The sequence below is a fragment of the Hemicordylus capensis genome, chromosome 1 (genome assembly GCF_027244095.1).
Source record: "Hemicordylus capensis ecotype Gifberg chromosome 1, rHemCap1.1.pri, whole genome shotgun sequence".
In the NCBI taxonomy this organism is placed as follows: domain Eukaryota; kingdom Metazoa; phylum Chordata; class Lepidosauria; order Squamata; family Cordylidae; genus Hemicordylus; species Hemicordylus capensis.
Genome location: NC_069657.1, coordinates 57,348,731 through 57,375,500, shown reverse-complemented (window position 1 = coordinate 57,375,500; position 26,770 = coordinate 57,348,731). Strand labels below are relative to the sequence as shown.

Below are 26,770 nucleotides of genomic sequence, written 5' to 3'. Positions count from 1 at the left end.
GGGGCATCTTAGATTGTTAATGCACATCAAGAGATGGCAGTGGGGGAATAGGTTTATGGTGATTCAGTTCTTGAAGAGCAACTTGAAGGAGAAAAGGGAAGTCATTTGACAGGTTGAGAGGTTCAAGAAGCAATATTGGACAATAGGGAGCTATTATTTAGTGGCAAATGGTGTGAAGTGGAAGCATGATCATGCCCCATGGGTTTTCAGATCTCCTTCCTCAACAGCCATTCCATGCACCAGATTATAAACTGTATCTAAATTTTTCCAATTTAAAAAGAAACTTTAAAAATTGTGGGTTTCTGCCTATTTGACAAGATCATCAAAGGGGGTTATCTTTGAGTGCCGACAGTGAGAGAGGCTTCTCATTCATTGCTAATGCTCTCCCACCTGGCATCTGCTCCTCAGTCTCCTTGGCAGTTTTTAGGAAAAAAGTAAAAACGTGGCGCTTCACCCAGGCTTTTAAATGAAAGTATTGTGTTTACTACCGCTGCTTTGTGTGTTATGTATTATTGTTTTTAATGGGTTATTAATTTTTAATAGAGATATTATTTTTATTTATATTACTTGCACTTTTGTACTTTAGTTATGCATTGTTTTAATTATATTGTAAACCCATTTTAAGATTATTTTAATGAAAAGTGGTATATAAATTGAATAATAAATGAAATAAACTTGTGTTTGTGGAGAAAAAAACATCTTGGTAAACAGTGATTTTGTGGAATGTGAGGGAAGCAAGCAGTAAGAACTCTTGGAGAATTTACTGATATGGTTATAGTAATAGGTGAGGGAGAACATAAGAACAGCCCTGCTGGATCAAGCCCACAGCTATCTAGTCCAGCATCCTGTTTCCCATAGTAGTCCACCAGGTGCCTCTGAGAAGCTCACAGGCAAAAGATGAGGGCATGCCCCCTCTCCTGCTGTTGTTCCCCTGCAGCTGCTATTTATAAGTATCTTGCCTCTGAGCCTGGAGGCAGCACATAAATATCAAGACTAGTAGCCGGTGATATACCTGCCCTCCATGAATTTGTTGTAGCCCATTTTAAAGCCATCACCACAAGCAAGTGGCCATCACTACATCCCATGGCAGAGAATTCCATAGATTATGTGATGTGTGAAAAATTACTTACTTTTTTGCTCCTAAATTTCTGGCATTCAGTTTCATGAAATGACCCCTTGTACTAGTATTGTGAGAAAGGGAGGAAACTCTCTCTGCTCCATGCATAATTGTATACACCTCTATCATATCCCCCTTTAGTCACCTCTCTAAACTAAAAAGCCCCAGATGTTGTTGCCTTGCCTAATAAGGGAGGTGCTCCAGATTCCTGAAAATCTTGGTTGCTCTCTCCTGCATCTTTTCCAGTTGTACAGTGTTGTCCTTAAAATACAATGACCAAAATTGTTCACAGTACTCCATATTTTAATTGTATGCATTCATTCATTCATTCATTCATTCAATTTCTATACCGCCCTTTCAAAAATGGCTCAGGGTGGTTTACACAGAGAAACATCAAATAAATAAGATGGATCCCTGTCCCCAAAGGGCTCACAGTCTAAAAAGAAACATAAGACAGACACCAGCAACAGTCACTGGAGGTACTGTGCTGGGGGTGGATCGGGCCAGTTACTCTCTCCCTGATAAATAAAGAGAATCACCACATTAAAAAGTGCCTCATATGTGGCTGGCATTTTGGTATGGATAGGCATTTTCATTCTAATGGCAAAGGCAGAGATATAGAAGGAGGTGGTTACAGCACTTTAAGCAAAAGATGACTAGTGCGAGATAAGGAACGGAAAGATACTCAAGATAATGAAAATGAAATGTTACAGGATTTTGTGAATGTAGGTAAAGAAGGGTTGAAAATTACTCCACAGCAGAGTACTTCTGTGACATATGTAGTGATAGTACAGGAAAGAATAATGGGGGAGAATTTAGGTGGAACATTTGTCATTACCATGTTCAGCTCTTGATGATAATGAGGCAGGCAAACATGTATCAAGTATTGCAAAAAAGATTTGGGAATTAACATTGTAAATGTGTAGTAGAAGCAATACAAATGCCCAAATAGTTAGAAAGTTTAGAAGGAAGAAAAGTAGAGTATTAAAGATGAGCTTCTGGGGATGATACAAGTAATGCTAGAGTTGAATAGGTATCAACAAATGAGCCTAGGGACCTACTGGATTATTTTCTTCCTGTGAGACACTGCGAGCAGGTCTTGGATTTGCCCTCTCCTTACCATGGGAACAGGTGAATGCCTGATATGATCCCTCAGTTATTTGAATACAGAATCCCTCCCAACCCTTGAGGGGTAACCCTCCCCCTCCCCCATGAAAAATCCTACATTCCAATAAACTCTGAATGTCCAAACTCCCAGTTTTGGCATTCACTTCTTGCTGCAATGAGGAAAGGAGGGAGAGAAGAAAGAGTGGGAAAGGAGTGTGTAAGTCATCAGTACCTGCTCTTAATTGCTTTCCAGAGAAAATTCCCAGGTGTCTGGATAGGCTCTAAGAAGCCATTTGGCAGATTGCTGGAGAACCAGGAAGTGACAGTCCCTTGCACTACCAAGTAATAGAGGAAATTGTGGATCAGTGATGTCAAAAACATAGAATCTCCTTAATTTTGCTTTAACTTTTATGCCAGCTTATTTTTTTAAGTTGATACTCCTGAATAATTTTCCCCTCAAGGGCATGCATTTGGCTGAGTCACTTGCACAGCTTCTTAGAATATATGCTTGGCAGGGAAACAAACTATGTGTGACCATTCTTGATTGACATATGCTTTTATTTTAACATCACTTTTTCATTCCTGTTTGTAAAAACATATATTTGTAGCACTCCTTAAAAATTCATTTAGGAGGTCTGGAAGGGGCAAGAAGGTAGTTGCATATAGCTTCTACGCTGAGGCAGGAATGCTACCAAACATCGTTGTCATATCAGCCAACATAATCCAGATTGCATGCCACAAAGGAAAGCAGGAATGAGTGAGCCATGCCTTGCTGAAAACTGAGGAATATGTTTAGTAAAAACACTTCATGCAACAGAGGAAGACAAAACAGCCCTCCATGGTCACCAGGCCATCTGTCATGCAGGAAACAACATCTGTCTTTTCTGACTACAAATATGGCAATTAGACTCTGAACCATGAAAACACAATTTAATAACCAAGCTTCCCTAGCAGATTTATTTTTTTAATTTCAAATGTAAATCCAAATTAAACAATTCTAGTTTCCAGTTGTGTGCCTCAGAAGAAGAAGATCCTTTCTCTAGTGGACCACTGCTGAGGCATTGTATTCAAATTATATATGTATTACATATGTGTATAGCATTAATACATTTTTCTGAGTTGGTTTATAAAACAAAGAACATTAAGTTGTATCCAGGCTTGTATGTGCCTAACGAAGCTTATTCAAGGGATCTTTCTCATCCCCTCCTGTCCATTGCAGCCTCCTAAACTCGCTGAAAAGCTGAGGGTTGCGGAGATCCTCTGAAATAGTGTGGGATGTGGCACAGGGATCTTCAGGAGAAGGGAATTCCCATGAACCAGAAGGAGGCCTTTCCCCAGAGTTCTGCTTATGAAAAGGTGGCTTCACCCATTTACCAAGGATGTCCCCTGAGCTGCTTCTCATACCATTCCCAAGGCTTTTTGGGAAGCTCAGGGGGCTGGATTGGGGAGCGAGGGAGATCTTGGCACAAGCTTTGTTCTGCTTATGCAAGTCTGGGTTGTGAGCTGTTGATTGTGAGATGTTGCTTACTTACTAGGTTTGTGACTCAAGATGTTTCATGAGATAAGAGGGAAGTAAAATGTGAAAACTGAAAGTGTCTTCCTATTTTGGTAGTGGGAGCTGTTGTGATAAAAACTAAAAGTCAGCTACATGTTCAGTTGTTGCCTGTAGCTCTGTTGGATCATGCCACAGCCAAAATGTTTATAATTTAGGGTAATTATTTTGATGGGTGTGTGAAAAAGTATGCTTTCAATTGACTAGAGACTCACTCTTGGTCCTTGTTTATGGTTATATGCAAACATAAATTACTGGAATTAGACTACAAAGTTAAGGCCCTGATGTAGTGTGTTAATGTTCTTGCCATTATTTACTTTTGGCTGCTATTGATAATAATAGCACATAGGAAATTTATTTTTTTAAAGGATGTTGATACTGTGCATTTTTATTTAAAAGTCACACCTGATTAAGGGAGCTGTTGTCTAGCGTCACAGTACTCTTGACCTGTTATCTGCCGTGGTCTCATCAAACTCTTCTAGTTTGAAGGAGAACTCTACGTTCTTCAAAGAGCTCTCTGTTCTGATGGTGACAATGTCCCCATTGCAGCTAATAATCACATTGGGCTTGGCAACACCAGGTGCTTTCCTGTTAACAAAGCCCACACCCAGTTCTTGGTGTAGTAGCAAAGCCCACACCAAGTTTAATCCTGTGAGATAATTTATTATTATTTCACAAATCAACAAATAATGGTGAGTTATACTTTCAGCAGGATCAGTAAATGCTGATGAGCAGCTGCTATACATATACACAAAATACATTTCCCATGCATCCTTCCAGGTCACAGCAATAATAAAATAACCTACCTTTAATAGTAGTATTGTGACTGTTAAATAACTCATTGACACAGGACATTTTCAAATCAAAAAATATCCCCTGCTTAGTAGGCTTTCGTTTTTCTTTCACCCCTCACATTCATTCTTCTGGCTTGAGTGAGCAGTACAGCTGCCTCAAACTGCAGAAGGAGCTGAATTTTGATTTGGAACTGTTGAGATAGCCTCCTATGTAGTTACCATAATGGAAGTTATGTGGTCAGCAAAGAACGTGGGCTAGAACAGTGTTCTACAACACAAAACTCTTAAGAATTTCCATTTCTTGTGCAATAGATTTGTGCTGTGATATGTAATCAATACCTTCTTGTAGATGATTCATGTAAACTCTTAATCTCTAATTCATTTTAACAACTATCTATTAATAAACATCTCCTAGAGAGGGAATATTAATTGTCCTTGATTTAATGTGCGTATTTTTAGAGTGAGGGGCAGGAAAAGCATAAAATCTTTAAGAAAAATTGTTCAGTTTGAATAAAAGATTCAGTTATGAATTTTGGGGGGGAAACCAGACTAATAAAGCCGATGGTTAATACATTAACAATAATAGCCCAATTCCATGAACACAAGCAGATTTTCCCAAGTTCCATTAAGAGGCTGAAAGAACAATTTCCTTGACTGTACTTGGACTGTATGGACATACCAGTTGAGAACTGTGGCCAGTGCATCAAAACAATTCTAATTCAGATCAGTGTGTTCTAATGAATAAGTTGTCATGGTTACAGTTAGTATCTTAATGCTTTAAAGTGCTAAACTCCGCTGTAATGATTGATGATGAGTCGTAGTAGATGTGGGTTTTATGTTTTGATCATATGATATTGTAGTTGGAGAAAGTTTAAAAATGAGATGTATGAAATACCTGAATGTATTATATAAAAACAAATTTTAATTTGCTTTTTATGTATATGGACTAATTGTTCATTGTTAACTTTGAAATCTCTTTGTTTTAAAAAGATGGAGGAGACCCCAGTATTGAAACACTTGTTTTGAGGCATAATTCAGGCTCTGATCATTCAGTTGTACAGAAATAAGCTCAGTGAAATGGGAGAGCCTAAGCTTAGAGAGTGTTCTCTGCTATAATAGGTTGCATGCATATTTATGTTTGTGACTATCTCCCCTGCTGAATAGATGACTGGTGCGGTCAGCTTTGATGTTGCTTATCTAATTGTTGGGAAACCAAGTTCTTGTAAGGAATGCACAGTGATCATGCACATACTATTAGTACTGATTGTAGGTTTGTCTGAACAGGATCCTATCCTGCAGAAATGTACACATCAGGTGGTATAAAAATATGATAAATAAAAAATAAATATGGTCCATACATGGATTTCCTTTCTAGATGAAGGATATTTAAATGGAACCGTGTCCTATAGAAATTTTTAAAAACATGCTTTTCTGTAAGTGCACTTGAGATTAATGGCTTAATTGCAAGTAATATGTTTGAATAAAAAGTATTCTCAACTGGTATAATTTTGCTAACCTGAGAAATATACACCTCCTCCCCCTTGGTGTCAAAAATGGTAAATCCCTTGTATAAATAAGAGATCAAACCACTTACATTAAAATGTTTACCCAAAGGATTATGAAAAGCTTGTAGTTTAATCAATATCAAAGGACAATTATCCTTTATAAACTATAAAGGATATATAAATTATTTTGTTGTAGTAGTAAATAAATAAAGTAAAATGAATGCAGCATAGATGAAGTTCAGCTTTATATACAGGTAGACCTCATTATCCACAGGGGTTCCGTTCTCTGCTGCAACCACAGATAACAAGGCATTAAGGCAGTGGGAATTGGGGCGGGGGGGGTTAGGTTCCTGGAGACTGCAGAAAAGGGTGAAAAACGGGAACAACAAAAAATTGAAATAAAATGCCCTGCTCTCCAGATGTCCAGGAATGCCCCTCCCCAGTCGCAAATCTGCAATTTTTCTGTGAAAACCTCTGGGGTGTTTTTAAAAATGAGCCACAAAACGGCTCCTTTTTTAAAAATGGTGGCCAGATATCACCTCTGGCGTCATTTTTGGCCACCTAGGAACTGCAGATACGTGGGTTTTAACCCTTTTGTAGCCATGGATATTGAGGTCGGGTGCCTATTATCTGACCATGGATACTTGGAACTGTGATTAACGAGGTCCACCTGTTGCTGTAACTAGCTATAAAGTATTAGATATTATGTGTGTTAAATTCATTTCAACATTTAAAAAGCAACTAGAGGTAATTATAACTGACAAACTGTCTCTTCTTCCTCTTTCAGAAATGTGGACCACTTGGTCCTGAACACCTAACGTTATTGCAAGCATGAGGATTCTTGAAGAACTGAACATTTAATTTTACAAGCTTGGAGATACAATATTAGTGTGTAGAGGCACTTCTAAGAATGAGTGCTACACCCAGTTGTGTTGGTAAATACAGAAGGATGAGAAGAACACTATGATGGCAAAGAACAAAGAGCCTCGCCCCCCATCCTATGCTATTGGTGTGGTTGGACTTTCTGGGACTGAAAAAGACAAGGGGAACTGTGGAGTTGGGAAATCATGTTTGTGCAATAGATTTGTGCGTTCAAAAGCAGATGAATATTACCCTGAACATACCTCTGTGCTTAGCACAATTGACTTTGGTGGACGTGTTGTTAATAATGATCACTTTTTATACTGGGGTGACGTGACGCAATGTGGAGAGGATGGAATAGATTGCAAAATTCATGTTGTTGAACAAACTGAGTTCATTGATGATCAGACTTTTCTGCCACATCGAAGTACAAACTTACAACCGTATATTAAACGTGCAGCTGCAACCAAATTGCAGTCGGCAGAAAAACTTATGTATATTTGCACAGATCAGCTTGGATTGGAGCAAGACTTTGAGCAAAAGCAAATGCCTGAAGGCAAGCTCAACATTGATGGGTTTTTATTATGCATTGATGTGAGTCAAGGATGCAATAGGAAGTTTGATGACCAACTTAAATTTGTGAATAACCTCTATATTCAGTTATCAAAATCTAAAAAACCTATAATAATAGCAGCAACTAAATGTGATGAATGTGTGGAACATTATTTACGAGAGGTTCAATCATTTGCTTCAAATAAGAAGAACCTTCTGGTAGTGGAAACATCTGCAAGGTTTAATGTCAATGTAGAGACATGTTTTACTGCACTGGTACAAATGATGGATAAAACCCGTGGAAAGCCTAAAATAATTCCTTATCTGGATGCCTATAAAACACAGAGACAACTAGTTGTTACTGCAACAGATAAATTTGAGAAACTTGTGCAGACTGTGAGAGACTATCATGCCACTTGGAAAACGGTTAGTAATAAACTGAAAAATCATCCAGATTATGAAGAATACATTAATTTAGAGGGAACAAAAAAGGCCAAAAATACATTTTCAAAACACATAGAACAGCTTAAACAAGAGCATATAAGAAAAAGAAGAGATGAATATATTAATACATTACCAAGAGCTTTTAATACCCTACTGTCAAACCTTGAAGAGATTGAACATTTGAGTTGGTCAGAAGCTTTGAAATTGATGGAGAAAAGACCAGATTTCCATCTATGTTTTGTAGTGCTGGAAAAAACACCCTGGGATGAAACTGACCATATAGATAAAGTGAATGACAGGAGAATTCCATTTGACCTTTTGAGCACATTAGAAGCTGAAAAAGTCTATCAAAATCATGTACAGCATCTAATATCAGAAAAAAGGAGAGTTGAAATGAAGGAGAAGTTCAAAAAAACACTTGAAAAAATACAGTTCATTTCTCCTGGGCAGCCCTGGGAAGAAGTTATGTGTTTTGTAATGGAGGATGAAGCTTTTAAATATATTACAGAGGTGGATAGTAGAGAAGTGTATAGTAGGCATCAACGGGAAATAGTTGAAAAAGCCAAAGAAGAATTTCAGGAAATGCTTTTTGAACATTCAGAACTGTTTTATGATCTGGATTTAAATGCAACACCTAGTTCTGATAAAATGAGTGAAATCCACGCAGTTCTAAGTGAGGAGCCTAGATACAAAGCTTTACAGAAACTTGCACCTGATAGAGAATCTCTTCTGCTTAAACACATAGGGTTTGTGTATCATCCCACTAAAGAAACTTGTCTCAGTGGCCAAAACTGCATGGACATTAAAGTAGAACAGTTACTTGCCAATAGTCTCTTGCAGTTGGACCATGGTCGTTCAAATTTATATCATGATAGTGCCAGCATTGATAAAGTTAATATTTTCATTTTGGGTAAAGATGGTTTTGCGCAAGAACTGGCAAATGAGATCCGGATGCAATCCACGGATGATGAGTATGCCTTAGATGGTAAAATATATGAACTTGACCTTAGGCCAGTTGATGCAAAGTCACCTTATCTTCTAAGTCAGTTATGGACTTCTGCCTTCAAACCGCATGGGTTTTTCTGTGTGTTTAATTCAATTGAATCACTCAATTTTATTGGAGAATGCATTGGGAAAATAAGGACTGAAGCATCTCAGATAAGAAGAGATAAGTATATGGCCACTCTTCCATTTATATTAATATTAGCTAATCAGAGAGAGAGCAAGAATTTGCCAATTCTAAGACATCAAGGACAGCAATTGGCAAACAAGTTGCAGTGCCCTTTTATAGATGTGCCTGCTGGTACCTACCCACGTAAATTTAATGAGGCTCAAATAAAACAAGCGTTGAGGGGAGTTCTGGAAGCAGTTAAACACAATTTTGATGTTGTAAGCCCTCTTCCTACAATTAAAGACCTCTCAGAAGCTGATTTGAGAATTGTTATGTGTGCCATGTGTGGAGATCCTTTCAGTGTGCATCTTATTCTTTCACCCTTCCTTGACTCTCATTCTTGTAGTGCTGCTCAGGCTGGCCAGAATAATTCACTAATGCTTGATAAAATTATAGGTGAAAAACGGAGGCGAATACAGATAACAATATTATCATATCATTCTTCAATTGGTGTAAGAAAAGATGAACTTGTTCATGGATATATACTAGTTTACTCTGCAAAACGAAAAGCATCCATGGGAATGCTTCGAGCATTTCTTTCAGAAGTGCAAGATACTATTCCTGTTCAGTTGGTGGCTGTTACTGACAGTCAGGCAGACTTCTTTGAGAATGAGGCTATCAAAGAATTAATGACTGAGGGTGAACATATTGCTACTGAGATTACTGCTAAATTTACAGCTCTATATTCTTTATCTCAGTATCACCGTCAGACTGAAGTTTTCACATTGTTCTTCAGTGATGTTTTAGAAAAGAAAAGCATGATTGAAAATTCCTACATGTCTGATAGTACAAGAGAGACAACACACACAAGTGAGGATGTTTTCCTGCATTCTCCTAGAGGGAGCTCTCTTGCTTACAACTATTATCCAGATTCTGAAGATGATACTGAAGCTCCACCTCCTTACAGCCCAATTGGAGATGATGTACAGCTGCTCCCAACGCCTGATCGCTCAAAATATCGTTTAGATTTGGAAGGTAATGAATATCCTGTTCATAGCACACCACTTAATTGTCATGATCATGAACGCAACCATAAAGTGCCTCCTCCCATAAAACCTAAACCAAGTGCACCCAAGGCAAATGTGAAAAAATTGGATCCAAACCTGTTAAAAACCATTGAGGCGGGTATTAGACCAAAACCTAGACCAGGTCTGACACAAGCTGATGATGATCAGTCTGATAATTATGCAGAACCTATAGACACTATTTTTAAGCGCAGAGGTGTTACTGATGATATCTATGCTGTTCCAGATGATAGTCAGAATCGTGTAATTAAAATTCGAAACTCATTTATAATAAACAATGCCCAAGGAGATGAAGAAAATGGATTTCCTGATAGAATTTCAAAGACCCATGGAGAAAGAAGGCCTTCAAAATACAAATACAAATCTAAAACATTGTTTAGTAAAGCCAAATCATATTATAGGAGAGCACATTCAGATGCAAGTGATGATGAAGCTTTTACAACCTCTAAAACAAAAAGAAAGGGAAGACATCGTGGCAGTGAAGAAGATCCACTTCTGTCCCCTGTTGAAACGTGGAAAGGTGGCATTGATAATCCTGCTATTACATCAGATCAAGAGTTGGATGATAAAAAGATGAAGAAGAAAACTCAGAAAGTAAAAGAAGACAAAAAAGTAAGTTTTTCTAAAAAAAAAAAAAAAAAAGTTAATCATAATGATTAAGTGGTGTCCCCTCACCCCAAGATTCCCAGATTGTCAATTTAAGCTTTTGTGTCATACACAGATTGTCAGATGTGCTTCTGGTTTAATTTGCTGCATATGTTTACAATTGTGAGTAACCTTTAATATAATTTTAGTGATTAGGCTAATGCTTAAAGTGTTCTGTTAGCAACCATTATAGCAAGTAAGAATGAATTTGCATGTTCTTTATTTTGAATAAACAGCTGTAGTTGGCAACAGGATTTTTTAAGTGGGGAGAAGTCCATGTATTTAATGATATTTGGCTTTCTAGGCCTTTATTATTGGCTACTGTACAAAAGATAAGTAGCTACACATTATTTCAGACATCAATGAAGTTTACAGGCTAGCATTTGAAATGCTCTTTCCTGATCTGAATGTGGGGGTCCTCTCCATATTTTTAAGGTTACCCTGGCTCACAGATTTTAGTTGTAGAGGATTTTAATGCCTGGCTTGGGTCGGATAATAACTCCCTTTTGAGTCGATTTCATTGTCATTTTGAGGATGATTTTGTTCCTTTTCCACTGCTGTCTAGACTCTCTAGAGATGCTAGATTAAATTTGAGAGGGTTCAGATTACAAATGATATGTTACTGGCTTGATCTTCATATTATAAATGGTGCTATAGAGTCGGATCATCCGCCCCATTTTACTCATTGGACTGGCAATAATCCTTCGTTGGTTGACTATATGGCAATTTCCCGTAATATGATACCCTATTTGGCTTTCTTCAGGGTGATTCCTCACCCTGAAAGTGATCATTTCCCCCTTGAGTGTTGCTTTTGCTTAACTGACCGGACATCTGAGATAGACTGTGTAAATGCCAGTGGAAAAACTGAAAATTTGGTTCCAGGTAGGAAGTGAACAAAAAGCAGTGCTTTGCAAGTTTCTGCTTTGCTGCACTCTGCGGAGATGTCTAAATGGCGGGATCAGATTTTAAAATTATCCCCCGTTTATCAAATGGAAGACATCCTTGGTTACTATGAAATTGTGAATCGTATTCTCCTGGCCATGTCAAACTCTAATATGGTGTCTATGCACCCAACCTGACTCCCATCCAAGCGATGGTATGACAAAGAATGTCGGGCAGCAAAAAAGGAACTGGTGGGAGCTTTTAAAAGCTTTTCTATTGACCCTGGTAGCTTTCCTAGAGTGAAGGTTGCAAAAAAGAAAGCACAGTACAAACAACTAATTAAGAGGAAGGAGGAGGAATCAATCAAAGAAGGTTGGAAACTTTTGATAGAGGCGGCGAAGGAGAGAAATCAGATTAGGTTTTGGAAATTGGTGACCCCTGCATTAAATAAACCAACACCTTGTCTCCCAGCATGTATTTCTGTTGAAATCTGGGAAGCCCACTTTCGTACGTTGTATCAAAAACCAGCCATCAAAGTCAGTGGTAGCAGTGACTTTGAACAGCAACTCCAGACTTTGGATACTCTGGTGTGGGCCTCTGTAACACATGCAGAAGCGGAGAGGCTGATTAGTTCATTCCCTTCTGGGAAAGCCCCTGGAATTGACAGTATCACTTTAGAGGCTCTTAAAGCAAATATGACCTGATGGGTTCCTCTCCATTCCTCTCTCTTCAGGGCTATAGATGTAACAGCGTTAATACCAAATGAGTGGAAAGTAACTATAGTGGTCCCAATCTATAAAAAAGGACTTAAGAGCGATCCAAGAAACTATCAGCCAATCAGCTTGTTAAGCATAATTCGCAAAAATATGCTAAACATCTGTACTTAAAGCTAATAGATTGGCTTGAGGAAAGGGATATCCTGGCTCAAGAGCAGGTGGGCTTTAGAGAGGGAAGATCCACTTTGGATCATGCCCTGGCTCTTCAATTCCTGTCGGCTAAGTATTCAACGAAGCCACATAGAGGATTTTTTGCAGCCTTTGTTGATTTAAAATCAGCGTTCGACCTTATCTCCCGAGAAAGACTCTAGAAAAGACTTTGGGATGTGGGTATAGAGAAAAGACTACTCTTGTTAATTTTTACTTTATATTCTGGTTCCACTCCAAAGGTATGTTACAACCTCCAAGGGGCTTTGACTGCTGCAATCCCCTCAGATAGAGGGGTCTGCCAAGGATGTATACTGGCCCCTACGCTATTTAACCGTTATATCAATTCTATAGTTGCTTTTATCTCCTCCCCTTCCTCCTAAAATCGCGAATAAACATATCTCCGTTTTATTCTATGCGGATGATATGGTGATTCTTTCGCTAACATCAATTGGCCTAAAGCGTGCTCTCCTTTTGTTAGATAAATACTGTGCACAGGAGAACTTGGAGATCAATTACCAAAAGACAAAAGTTATGGTTTTTGCTAACTGGCCCAGAGTGCATCAGTGGTCAATAAGCTCACATAGGATAGAGCAGGTTAAGTCCTTTAGGTATTTAGGAGTTCCATTTGATTCTTCTTGTTCATGTAAACGTTACCTTGATTCGGCAATTTTAAAGGCCAAACCAGTAGTTAAATCAGTACTCTCATTATCATACTAAGGGTCCATCCTATGTTCCGGCTGTGGTCAAACTATTCTCGGCAAAGGTTTTGCCTCAACTTTTTTATGGAGCTCAGTTGGGCATAGTTAAAAATCTTGACCCACTGGAAGCACTGCAGTCTAAATTTTTAAGAGCTGTACTGGCTGTTCCTAGATGTGCCCCTATGGTGGCTCCGAGAAGAGAGGTCGGAATGGTTAGGCTTCAGACATGCTTATGGAGAGTCATTATCCTTTACTGGTTAAAAATTTATTTTTTGAAGGAGGGTTTGGTTGCTTTCATAAAACAGGACTCCTTTAAATTTAGATGGCATACTGAGGCCATTGATAAGCTGGCCCGCTGTGGATACTCCTTAGAGGCCATACAGGAGCTTGGTTAAGACAGAGCTCATATCCAAATTATTCAACGCCTAATGGATATTGAGTTGCAATATGAAATTTCCCAGATAGCTAAAAGATCGTTTTTGGGTGACCAACTGAGTGGATTTAATTTGGCCTTCTATCTCCAGGTAGTCACGATTCCTGAATATTATACGAGCCGTGATGCTGGCCATGTTAGATGTTCTTCCGTCTGCAGTTCTGTTTGGCAGATATGCAGGAATTCCTTTGGCGAATCGTGTATGTCCTTGTGATAAGGGCTGTGTTGAAACAATAGCACATGCCTTTTTACATTGTGGTTTTTATGATAAAGCCAGAGGAAAGCTACTTTCTCCCCTCCTGATAAATTTTAATGGAAGAGCAGATGATGTCTTATTGAGGTTTTTATTTTCTTTATGTGATGAAGATAAAATTAGAACTGTGGCTAAATACTGTTATATTCTTAGCAAAACATGTGCTAATGTTTAGTTTATGATTGTAATGTCTGCATTTGTAAAACTGCTGGTCAAGGACCGAATAAATATTATGTATGTATGTATGACATCTGAATTGAGTTAAATTCACTGAACTGTATCCTAAGTAACATGAGTGCTATGGCACTTAAAGAAGCTGTCTTTCTCCCTCGAAGTAGGAGGTCACGGCTCACATAGGGTTAACTTCCACTCCTTTGCTCCTGATAGACAGGAAATCTCAGGTATTTTCAGCTAGCTGAGGGTCCTAGAGCAGCTCCCTGAGCCCCTTAAAAAGAACTTTGAGGGGGGTAGTCTCTCAAACAGCATGAGATGCGTTGTAAGGGGTTCAGATGAGAGGGTGTTGAATTCCTGGAAGCAGGGCATAAGTATCTCCCATTAGCAGGAGCGCTACTTGTGCTAATTAATAAAATAAAACCAGTTTAGTTTAAAACAAATTAGTGCACTTTTGCTGTGCTTGGTCATATCAGTGGTATTGGCTTTCTATTCTGTCATCCTGGCAGAGGCCAGTCATGAGACAGGAAGTGGTGTTGATATGTACCCAAGTCAGAGGTGTGCTGTTACTGGGTGTACAAGGTTCTTATACGCAGATCCTGGGCAATGCCTTGTGGAAAAAAAAGACTTCTGCAGTTGGACTGGGTGTCACATGCAAACTGGTGCTGTGCAGCCTCACTATTCAGCTTTGTCTTCAGATTGTTATTCAGCAACAGCACCTGTAGAATGTTTACTGACTAAAGATGTGTATTTACTTCAGTAGCCTTGCAGATAGCTAACAATTTGTTGCAAGCTTCCATCATGTATTATGGATTGGTTTGAATGGTTGGCTGTAAAAATATTTACCTAGAAGGAATATTTTCTGTGAGCAACTGGGTTTTGTACCACCATCTTTCTTTGTATGACTAAAAAGCAAAGAAGTTTTTTGCTCTTTAGTCTTCCTTTTAGTAACAGTGGTTGACATCCTGATCAACAAATCAGATGTGCCTCGAGGCTTTGTGAGGATGCACTGGGAGCCTTCACACAACTTCCCCATCTCCTCCCCCCCCCCAATCACATTTTTAAAAAAAATTTCTGGAGCAAGGGAAGTGCTCTGAACTCTTAGGGCTCTTGCACAACAACACCTGCATAAGGGGACTGGGGTGGGTAGGGTTTGCCCAGGAATCCTCAGGGTGTTTTCACAGTCTCTCAAAGCATGTACACTTCATGAGTCAGCATGTCAGCTACTGCCTTTTCTAGTAGTACTTGCCATGCCTATGGAAGCAGTTCAAGATTGAAGATTGTTTAGAACCATGACTGCATATATTTCTGGGAGCTTGGCTGCAATGTCTAAGACTTCAAAATTAGCATTTCTTAGTACAATTAACAATAGGGGATATAAGAATGTCATCCACATTATAATCCAAGTAGCCCTGGCTAGGATTAAGCTTTGCAGTTGTTATATTGCTTGCAGAAGTTTCTTCAGTCAAAGTGCTGGTTACTGAGGGCAAATGTAGTCAGCCTGTTATTTTGGTGCTTCCAGTATATTGATCCATTTAAAACAAAAAACAAACAAAAAAGGTATATAGACTTGCCTTTTACACTAAATACAGTCAGCAAAGTTAGTCATAAAATTTCTTAGAAGTTGCCAGGTATTTGTGAAAATACAATATTGTGGCAGTTGTAAATATACATAGTGACTTGTGGCTTAGTTTTTTTAATCTCAGTTTAAACTTCACATGCAGAAATGATAAAATGTCATCAAGATTTTGGGCTGCTAATTCAACTTTCCTTTAGCAATTTAGCAAGCATACTCAATTGTGCACAGAAACCCTGCAGAGCCTTTTAACGGTATTTGGCTGTTGACATAGGAATTTGGCTGGTGCTTGCCTCTGCCATCTCGGCAACAATTTGTTACCAGTTCATTTAGGGTCTCTTGTCAGGTGCCGATGACAAGTGGTCAATAGTTTGAGTATGGTTTTTTTTAATACTTTCCCATTTATACTATTGATTAGTGCCATCAAGTCAGTGTCGACTCTTAGCAACCACATAGATAGATTCTCTCCAGGATGACATTTATGAGATATAGTCAGTTTGTATCTGTGTCTATGTTGTTGTAAGCCACCCCGAGCAGTATTATACTGGAGGGGCAGGGTATAAATATTTTAAATAAATAAATAATATTATAGTCATCAAATAGAAGTAAAATTACTTCTTATTTTGTCTTATGTCAGATCTTGCCAAATTATCTTTGGATTTAGGAGCCAACTGAAAAATGTAGGGGCTAAACAATGAACACTTGACAAAATTAACACTTAGTGATAGACATCGTGTAGGGAGGATAAATTGGCTTCTGTTTGTTCACTGTATAAGTAACACACACAGAATAGAAACAAGATTGTGTGGGACAAATAAACAATTTATTAAATAACTCCACCTCTGAATATCCTAGTCTAGACTCCATGGCTTCCTGGCACCTGGGATTTGTAAGGCATTCTTTATATGATATAGATTGTGTTCTGAAATGTCTGGCACTATCTAGAATTTTGTTCAGGGATGGGGGAAGAGAGTTCTTCAACATCATATATGCTGTTAGAGCATATTTAATAAGGAAGGATAAATTTTGTTACAAAATGTTCTTATGATCAAAGTATTATTCTGTTTCTTGTAACGGTGAATATCAGTAATAATACTAGATCTTGGTTTGCGACTGATTTAATCAGAAGCACATTATGTTGCTGATCTATATATTTTTAAGCATAAAATTTGCATGTAGTCCAGGGCTAGACAGTTCCCAGGCACCAGCTTGCCATAGTGCCTGGGCTAGGCAATGCAGAACCAGGAGAAGTGAGCAAGTAAGATGGGTTGCTTCCTCCTCCTGGTCGTATTGGTCCACTGTTTTCCTAAACCAGTTGGACATGGCCAGGAAGGAACAACCCTACTTGCCTGCTTACCACTCCTGATTGTGTCCATCCATCGCCTACCTGAGCCAGACGGATGTGACCGGGAAGAGGAAAGGGCAGCTTGGTCCTGCCTATCTATCTCCTTCCTTCTGGTCGCATCTGTGTGGCTGAGGTAGGTGATATATGGATATAAGCAGAAGTGAGCAAACAAGATGGTGGGTCTGCCTCCCTTTCTTGAGTGGAGGGTGTTACTGGGGGTGTGGAGCTTCTTCTTTCTGTTCATTCGTATCCAGCTCTTGGTCACTCAATGGATCAATGCACTCCATGCCGTCCTATCTTGAACAGCTTCCTTTAATTCCACCATGGTCATTTCAGTGTCATTTTTAATAATATCCAGCCACCAAGTACAAGGCCGTCCCCATATCCTTCTTCCGCTGATCATTCCCAGCATGATTGTCTTTTTGAGTAAATCAGCTCACATGACATGACCAAAATATGTGAGTCTTTGTTTAGTAATCTTAGCTTCTAGCGATATTACTGGTTTAACTCAATCTAGAACTTCCTTTTTCATTATTTTCACTGTCCATGGGATGCGCAACAGTTGCCTCCAACACCATATCGCAAAAGCCTCCGTCCTTCTCCTATCTGCCTTCTTCAAAGTCTTCTCCTATTTGTCTTCTTCAAAGTCCAAGTTTCACAGCCATATGTAGCTATTGGAAATATTATTGCATTGACTAGTCTACATTTGATTGGGAGACTTATATCTTTGCTCTTCCAAATGCTGGAATTACTCATGCTGATGATTGTGGTTCTTCCAAGTGCTATATACTTTCTAATCTCAGGCTGCAGTCACCACATTGATCAATTTTAGAGCCAAGAAAAATAAATCCCTTTACTACTTCAATTACCTCATTATTGATTTTCACTCTGACTTGTGTATTCTCTGTAGTCATCAATATCTTTATTTTCTTGATGTTAAGGTGTAATCCACATTTTTCACTTTCATCTTTAATTTTTAAAATTAACTGCTCTAGACCTTTCTTGATTTCCGCAAGCAATGTTGTACCATCTGCATATCGAAGTTAATATACCTACCACCAGTCTTCACTCTAATAGCAGATTCTTTCAAATATGTATTTCTCATAACCATTTCTGCATACATGTTAAATAGTGTGGGAGACAAGATGCAACCTTGACGAGTGCCTTTCCCAATTTTGAACCACTCTGTGTCTCCACATGCCATTCTTACCATGGCTTCTTGATCAAAGTACAGCGACTGTCTTAACGGAATGAGGTGTAATGAAGCACATATAGAGATCTTTTTGGTATTCCTTCGCCTTTTCCATCACCCATCGAAGATTGGCAATGTGATCACGCATTACTCTTCTTTTTTGAAATCCCACTCGTACATCTGGCATCTCTCTATCAACAGTTGGATTCATACGTTGTTGAATGATCTTCAAAAAAAAATTCCTTACATGTGGTATCAAGACTATGGTGCGATAGTTTGAGCAGTCTTTCGTATCACCTTTCTTTGGTATTGGTATAAATACAGACCTCTTCCACTCTTTTGGCCACCGACAAGTCTTCCATACACTTTGACATAGCACTGTCAATACCTTTATTGGTAAAGCTCTCAGTAACTCTACTGGTACTCCATCAACTCTAGGGGCTTTGCGATTAGACAGCTGATTGAGTGCCCATACAACTTCCTCCTTCAGAATATCTGGTTCTGGTGCTAGTAGATCTTCTTCCCATCTTATGATGTGACTTTGATTTTCACTTGCATAAAGTTCTGTGTATTCCCGCCACCTTTCTCTAATTGCTTGTTGATCATGTAATTCCCGCCCATCATGTCCTCTAACTGTTGCCTTTCTTGCCATAAAGAGGCTTCTTGCCTTTTTCACATAAGCAAAACATTCCCTTATATGACCTCTCTTAACTGCTTCCTCCATTTCCTTGCATTGTTCAGACCAATATCTTTCTTTATCTTTTCTCACTTCACTCTGAAACTCTGCATTTAATCTTTGCATTTATTCCCTGTCACCAATAACTTTTGCATTCTTTCTCCTTTCTGCAGTTTCTATTGTACAGGTGAAACTCGGAAAATTAGAATATCGTGCAAAAGTCCATTAATTTCAGTAATGCAAATTAAAAGGTGAAACTGATATATGAGACAGACGCATTACATGCAAAGCAAGATAAGTCAAGCCTTAATTTGTTATAATTGTGATGATCATGGCGTACAGCTCATGAAAACCCCAAATCCACAATCCCAGAAAATTAGAATATTACATGGAACCAAGAAGACAAGGATTGAAGAATAGAACAATATCGGACCTCTGAAAAGTATACAGTGTACTGTGCTTGATTGGCCAGCAAACTCGCCTGACCTGACCCCATAGAGAATCTATGGGGCATTGCCAAGAGGAGGATGAGAGACATGAGACCAAACAATGCAGAATTGCTGAAGGCCGCTAATGAAGCATCCTGGTCTTCCATAACACCTCATCAGTGCCACAGGCTGATAGCATCCATGCCACGCCGCATTGAGGCAGTAATTGCTGCAAAAGGGGCCCAAACCAAGTACTGAATACATATGCATGCTTATACTTTTCAGAGGTCTGATATTGTTCTATTCTTCAATCCTTGTCTTCTAGCAACTACATCAGCAATTGGGGGGCCTTTAAGATTTTTCCCATCCAAGTCTCTTGCACTTTCAAGTTGATCCATAAAGTTTTTTGGTGAAAAAATACTGGAGTAGGTCGCCAGGTCTTTCTCCAGGCCAGACCCGTGTTAGCCAGCATAAGTAAACTTATACTGTTCACCCATCCACCACGATGAGGTACGGTTGGACTTTGGAGGGGGTAAGTGGATCAGAGGGCTCCTAAATTATAGGGCTGATTCCTGGGGCCAGAGACATTTGTTGAGACCTGTTGTAGTTTACTTGGTGTATTATGTGATTTAATTTATGGCACTTTTACCCCCCCAAAATTAAAATAATGCAAGTATGCTTCAGAACATAGGGAAGGTTTGCACATGTAGCAAAATGCAAAGAAACTCAAATATGTGTTGGCTGCTGCAACACATGTTTCTTCAGTGCCACTCTGAGCTACTTTGGAGAATCCCATGCTGTAGTTCTTCCTCACTCCAGTTTCCAGGAAAAGCATCACTGATATGGAAATAAGCCCCAACATGAACTCCTCCCACATGGTTAAAATGTGAGTGGAACAAATAAGAACACGTTGCAGCTCGTAATACCAGAAGTTACTTTCCCCTTTATATCCTGTGCCTTACAATTTAACTTAAAATGAGTGGTATTTATAATTTCAGAATGTAAAGCTTTTTGTTGTTTTACCAGAAAAGCATAATAGCTACATAATATTTGAAAAGTAAAGCCAGTGCATTTTGAGAGATAATTTGGCTGCACAGATAACATGTTGGACTTTGCCTTAGGAGTTGTGGGTTCAATTGTTGCTATAGCTACAGATGTACCTGATGGCCTACAGACAAGACATCATTTTTCAGCTTCAAATCTGGAATAAAAGTGCTATAGCAGTGAGGAAGAATAATTCTGTTGCCGTTATATTCCATTTCATTTTGTATTTGGCTACCATTATATGTTATTTTAGAAAATTTTATTGTTATGGTCTAAGACATCTTTATTTTTTAAATTATAGTTCATCAAAGCAGCTCAGTTTGTCTCCATGCCACTGCATATTGGTGAGGGAGCTTTCATATGCACACATTCACATATTAATTTCTTCAGTGGAGGTCCACTCAAGGAAGATGCTTGCACCCATTTTTAGGGAGTTTCTCCTTCCCCCGCAGCTCTGCACAACCCCTGCAAAGAGAACAAAGAGGCAACTTTTAAAGTGATGATTTTCTTAAATTTGGTAGCAGGAGAGCAATTATCCCAATTCAGCCCCAGCAGTTCATCACTCCAGTGGTTGTTGCCAATGTCTACCTTTTATTTCTCTTTGGATTGTGAGCCTATTGGGGACAGGGGACATCTTGTCCCCCCCCCCCCGTGTAACCACTTTGAGATCTTGTGTTGAAAAGCAGTATATAAATATTTGTAGTTGTAGTCTACACATCACATCCTATCCCATTTCCAAGAATCCCCCAACCCTCAGGATAGGTTTTTCAGGGAGGTCTCCTGCATAGAAGGATGGTGGGGCAGCGGGGAGTCCCACATACTTCTTAGGCTCAATACCACTGTAATCAGCTATTTGCATGTTTTCTTGATGTCATTATTGAATTGTTTAGCTATCACTTAATTTTTGCTTAATTAATTTACTTACATTCTTGGCTTAAAATGCTGTTATGTTTTGTTGTAGCAAAAAAAGAAAACCAAGACATTCAATCCACCAACTCGTAGAAATTGGGAAAGTAATTACTTTGGGATGCCCCTGCAGGATTTGGTTACACCTGAAAAACCTATACCACACTTTGTTGAGAAGTGTGTGGAGTTCATTGAAGACACAGGTAGGGAACAAGCTGAGCTTCAAGAATGCTTGACTTTATTTCTTAAAGGTTCTGTTCATGCTCTTTTTTAAATTTGACATTATTCTTTATATTAATACAGAAATCAGAGGGTGTGATAGCTATTTACTTTCATTTACTTGCCCTAAAAAAGCAATTCATTTAAATTCAACTAATGAAAAAAAGAAACTGTGAAGTGCTTGTATTTGAACAGAAGTGCAGAATTCCAAGTGCCCAGTTGCTGTCCCTCTACAGAAATCCTGTCTGTCTGCTGGGATGTAGAGTTTAATCACACCTACTCTTGTTTTCCTGAATCTGCTAGTTCTTGAGCATAGCCTCCATGCCTGGTAAAAATGACCACCAGAATTTTGACCGAACCGGTACTTTCTAGAATACATTCTATATTATTTATTTTAAAAGTCTTAGATCCTGACTTACATGAGCAGAAGGAAGCTCGTACAAAGGAATTTATTTACCCCTGTGCTTGCTTGAAAAGCCGCTCTTGAGTAAGATGTGCAAAACGATTTGAGTCCCAAAAGAGCCGTTTTTAGTGTTTCAGACTTGAAAAGAAACAGCCTTATAATAAAGTGCCTGTTTGGAGCTCAAAAGAAAATGACCCTGTTTTGAGCTCAAATCATTTTGAGTGCCATTTTGGAGGGCTGTTTTCCCTTGCTGATTGATTTTCAGGCACTGGCTTCCGATTGGCTTGAGATCTCCTTGACTCTTGGTTGACTTGTTACTATTCAAGTCAAGTTTTTTCATGGGCAACTGAGTCCCCATTGGTTGGTGGGAGGCCAAAGGATGGAGTTTCAATTGGATTTAAGGGCCTGGGAGGCAGGGAGCCCTTGCAGTTTGCCAGTACCTCTTGAAGAGGAAGGATACATCAGGAGAGGAATGCAGCAGAGGAGGGTAGATTGGTAGCGTTGGCCCGGAGCCTGCCTGGCTGGGTGGAGAGAGACACACACACAAAGTGCTTGGAGCTTATCTGTCTTTCCCCCCCCCCCTCCTCTTAATTTGTAGTGCTAACAACTGCTTTTCTTCCCACGCCACCCATTTTTAAAAAATTTGTACCAGCATCCCCAGTGGTTTTTAACTGGGCGCTGCTTCGATGTTTTTTTCCTGTGGATTTTTTCTTCTTTCTTGTAGCCAGTCAGCCCCCAGTGGCTTTAATAACTGGGTGCTATCTTGGCAGACTTTTTTTTTTTTTTTTGCAGCCCCAAGCTAGACCTCTTTGCTGCTTCTGTGTGCCTGGATTGGACTGACTAATTAATTAATTAATTGCAGGCTGGTGTGCTGGTGCCCAGCCTGCCCAGGTTCTCTCTGTTTCCCTGGTGTTCCTCTCCCCAGTCTGCTGCTTCTTTTTTGATATATTGGGTGGGTGGGTACCTGACTGGTAACACACCTGCCCTCCCCCCCAGCTGTTGAGTCTTGGCCTGAGTGCCTCAGGAAGCAGCACCTGGCCAGACTCCAGCAGAAGAGACTGAGAGAAGATGCTGAAAGGTAGCCACACACCCTCCCCCCATGGTCAGCTTATTAGAGAACTTAGTTCTTAAAATTAAAATAGAGCCTAGTTTGGGGGAGTACTTTTTACTTGGGGAAAGGATTAGGTAGGCACTAGTACTGTAGTGCAGGAAGGATGGGTTAACTTAGGAGAGCTCACAATAATCCCCTTCACTTAGACTTAGGCAATTTTTGTTTGCCCCCCTCCAAACCCTCCCCCCTTCCAATAAAGCCTACTTCTTTATTTGGGGAGATTTAATCTTTCTCGCTCCTGTGTGTGTACTACAGTTAAATAGATAGCGCTATGTGTGGCACACACAGCATAAATAGACCATCCCCAACCCCACACCGCTTTTTAAAATATCCACCTTAAAGGATCTTCCTCCCCCCCTCCATCAGAGTTAGGGCTTCAATTTTTAAGAACCAAGAAGTTCAGGAGCAGTGTTCCTTCTAATTTTTATTACCAGTGAGCAGTGTCTGTCTGTCTCTCTCTCTCTCTCTCTCTCTCTCTCTCTCTCTCTCTCTCTCTCTCTCTCTCTCTCACACACACACACACACACACACACACACACACACACACACACACACACACACAGACACACAAACCCCTACCTTAATTTCCCCCAGCCCCCAGAAATAATTAATGTGCAGCATAGTGAAGTACCTGCTTGTGTCAGGCTCAGCACTCAGTATTGACACTTTCTGGACCTTCTTGGCCTGCACTGAGAGGAGTGGTGGAGGCCCCCAGAATGAATCAGCAATACCACCACAAGAGAACAAAGAGGCAACTTTTAAAGTGATGATTTTCTTAAACTTGGTAGCAGGAGAGCAATTATCCCAATTCAGCCCCAGCAGTTCATCCCTCCAGTGGTTGTTGCCAATGTCTACCTTTTATGTGTCTTTGGATTGTGAGCTTATTGGGGACAGGGGACATCTTGTGTGTCTCCCCCCCCCCCCGTGTAACCACTTTGAGAACTTGTGTTGAAAAGCAGTATATAAATATTTGTAGTTGTAGTCTACACATCACATCCTATCACATTCCCAAGAATCCCCCAACCCTCAGGTTAAGTTTTTCAGGGAGGTCTCCTGCAGAGAAGGAAGGGAGGTTTCCTGCAGAGAAGGACTACTGAAATGGTCCTGAACTGATAGCAGCATGCTGTGGGACTTTCTTTGAGCTCTGGCGTTGTGACCTAACCCACCCATGCTGTCAGCATCTACAGCAGAGCACAGGTCAGTGGGGTAAGGACCCTAAGCATCTTGCCATGTCAGGGATGCTGCAGCAGCTGTGATGGCATCACCGAGAGGTCCCTGCTCCTGCTGACAGCAGAGGTCCCTGCTCCTGCTGGTGTGCCCTCAACTAGCGGCAAAGCTCCTGCTCCCACGCAGGAAAAGTTGCCTGCACAGTGAGTGCAGTCAGTGGGCAAGTGGTCTGGTTGCTCAGAGCTTCATTTCATCACCTAAGCCATTGGAGAGACAATCATTTTGGACAACCAGCCATTCCACGTGGTGGAGAATGTCAGCTTCCACTGGCTCCTCTGACTGCTTGCCCCTGACTACCATATCACTTCATGCACTACCTTCAGCATGCGGGTGGTGCCCTCCCTGTACTGGGTGTGCAGGGAGATCATGTCAGGGCTGCTGCGCGCATGGTAAGATGCTTAGGGTCCTTGCCTCTGCTGACCTGTGTTCTGTTGTAGATGCTGGCAGCATGATTTGGGTCACAATGCTGGAGCTCAAAGTGGTCCCACACCATACTGCTATCAGTTTGGGGTAGTTTCAGTGGTGGTGGTACTGGGGCTGTTGGTTCCTTCTGGGGGGCTCCACTACCACTGCTCTGTCCAGACCAAGAAGGTCCAGAAAGTCAATACTGAGTGCTGAGCCTGACACAAGCAGATCTGTGGACCAGCCACAGTGGGATAGCTGTCCAGGAGGCCAAACCCTTGTTGAGGGTTCATGGCGCTGCTGCCATGGCTGCTCTTGTGAAGAAGAGCCCCAAGATAGCAGCTTACTTCACTGGAGCACAAAGGATAGGCAGATGCTCAAGGAGAGGCAGCTTAAGCTAGGCCTACCTGAACACTTGATCCATCAGGAAGTTCCAACCCGTTGGAACATCACCTTCCTCTTGCTCCAGCTCCTTCCAAAGCAAGAGCCAGGCAGCCACGCCTTGGCAAAGAGCCATCAACATCTTGGCTTGGAAGTGTATGACCCATCCAGCCAGGACTGGGTGCTCATTTCTGAGATTGTCTTGACATTCAGGCTGTTTTTTGTTGCCACCAACAGCTTGTGTGCTGAGACAGCAACACTGATCCAGGCTTTGACCACCGCTCTTCTCCTCTAAAAGACGATGGATGAGCTCCATGCTGACCACTGAGAAAGCAATTGCATTGGCAGGTCAGCTGAGCACTAGAGTGGTGGATCAGCTCAGGACACCCTTGGGTAAATTGGCAGAGCATGTTTTGTCCTGCCTGTCTGACCCAAGGATGTCAGTCAGCCTGTCAGCTAGGGCCCAGCACCAGTGTTCTCTCTAATTTTTTTCATCTGTGTGTGGAATGAGTTTTGTTCTGGGCGGAAGTATCAAGTCAGTGTATGTGCACATGCATTCAGAGTGTGGCCTTTCTGATTCAAACTAAGCATGATCTAAAATTGACTGAGCGGACAACAAAAAACTTATGAGCGCAGGCATGTGCGCACGCCTTTGAGGGAACACTGCCCAATACCAATCAGAGGCCATGGTATTATCCAGACTCAGGAAGGCAAGGATTTACATTTGAGTAGACTTGTTGCTTGTCAGACCATTGGTCCATCAGACCATGACTTCTCTGTCCTGTCTCTCTGTGGCAGGCAGGATGGAAGGAAGGAAGGAAGGTAGGTTTGATTTGGTGGGGGGGGGCGGGTTTAGCACTGAGAAAGTATAATATGCTTGCTGTACTGTTGCTTGTTGCTATAACTATCTGGTTTTTCTGGATTTCAGATTGATAAAGGCAGAACTTGGGTGCCTACCTGCCTTCCTTGATTTGCCATTTGCCTTTTTTTTGGTGATTGTTGTGAAATGAGCCCCATGTCTGGCTCTGATACCAACTTGTGCTTCATTCCTTATTCTGGTCTGCTCTGCATTCTACATTGCAAGCTGTACTCAAAATGTGACTGAAGGCGTTCTAGTTGAGTGTATGCCTATACTTGCTGTGAAGGGTGCTGCTGTGGCAGCTGTTGCAATGCTAAGAAGTAAGGAGTCATAATTGTGTGTGAGAGAGCAACTTGTGTCAATGAAGTTACTACAGTGCAGGCACTGTGACTGGCAGTGGATTCTGGGTCAGTGATTCTTTTTTGGCCATTTTTGGGCTGTTTTTTTTAAAAAAATTGTGTTCTGTGTCAGGAGAGACACATTTGCTTTCACTGTGCTTCTAATTGGCAGTGTTTTGCAAGGCAGGAATGCAAAATGTGCTACAAGTTGCAGTGCAAAACTTGTGTACACTCTGTGAGTGCAGCTTATTTGGGCCATAGGGAACAATGGAGAACTTGAAACACCCCATTGGTAGCTCCTAGGGACACTAAAGTGGGTTGTGAGGCAGAGCATGCTGGGTACTACCTACCACCCAACCACAAAAGAAATGGGCAAGCAGACAATTTTTTAAAATGTGTTCAAAATCACCTGGTTGCCCATTTCTTTTGTGATTTTAAACACAGTTTTAACTTTTGCCAAAAAAACCTGCCATAGGCTATGGGGCTTAAAACACACACACACACCAAAAAAAACCTTTTTGCCCATT

General features: G+C 40.4%; 1 protein-coding gene across 2 annotated transcripts in view; it reads left to right on the top strand.

Annotated features, from left to right (window-relative positions):
- The window catches only part of ARHGAP5 (Rho GTPase activating protein 5), a 76,130-nt gene that overhangs the window by 18,766 nt on the left and 30,594 nt on the right, over positions 1 to 26,770 (top strand). For both annotated transcript variants that reach the window (XM_053297198.1, XM_053297193.1), the window contains 2 exons: positions 6,863 to 10,740; positions 21,359 to 21,506. In XM_053297198.1, coding sequence (XP_053153173.1) covers positions 7,039 to 10,740; positions 21,359 to 21,506 — 3,850 coding nt within the window. In that variant the 5' untranslated portion in view covers positions 6,863 to 7,038. The remainder of the gene's footprint in view (positions 1 to 6,862; positions 10,741 to 21,358; positions 21,507 to 26,770) is intronic.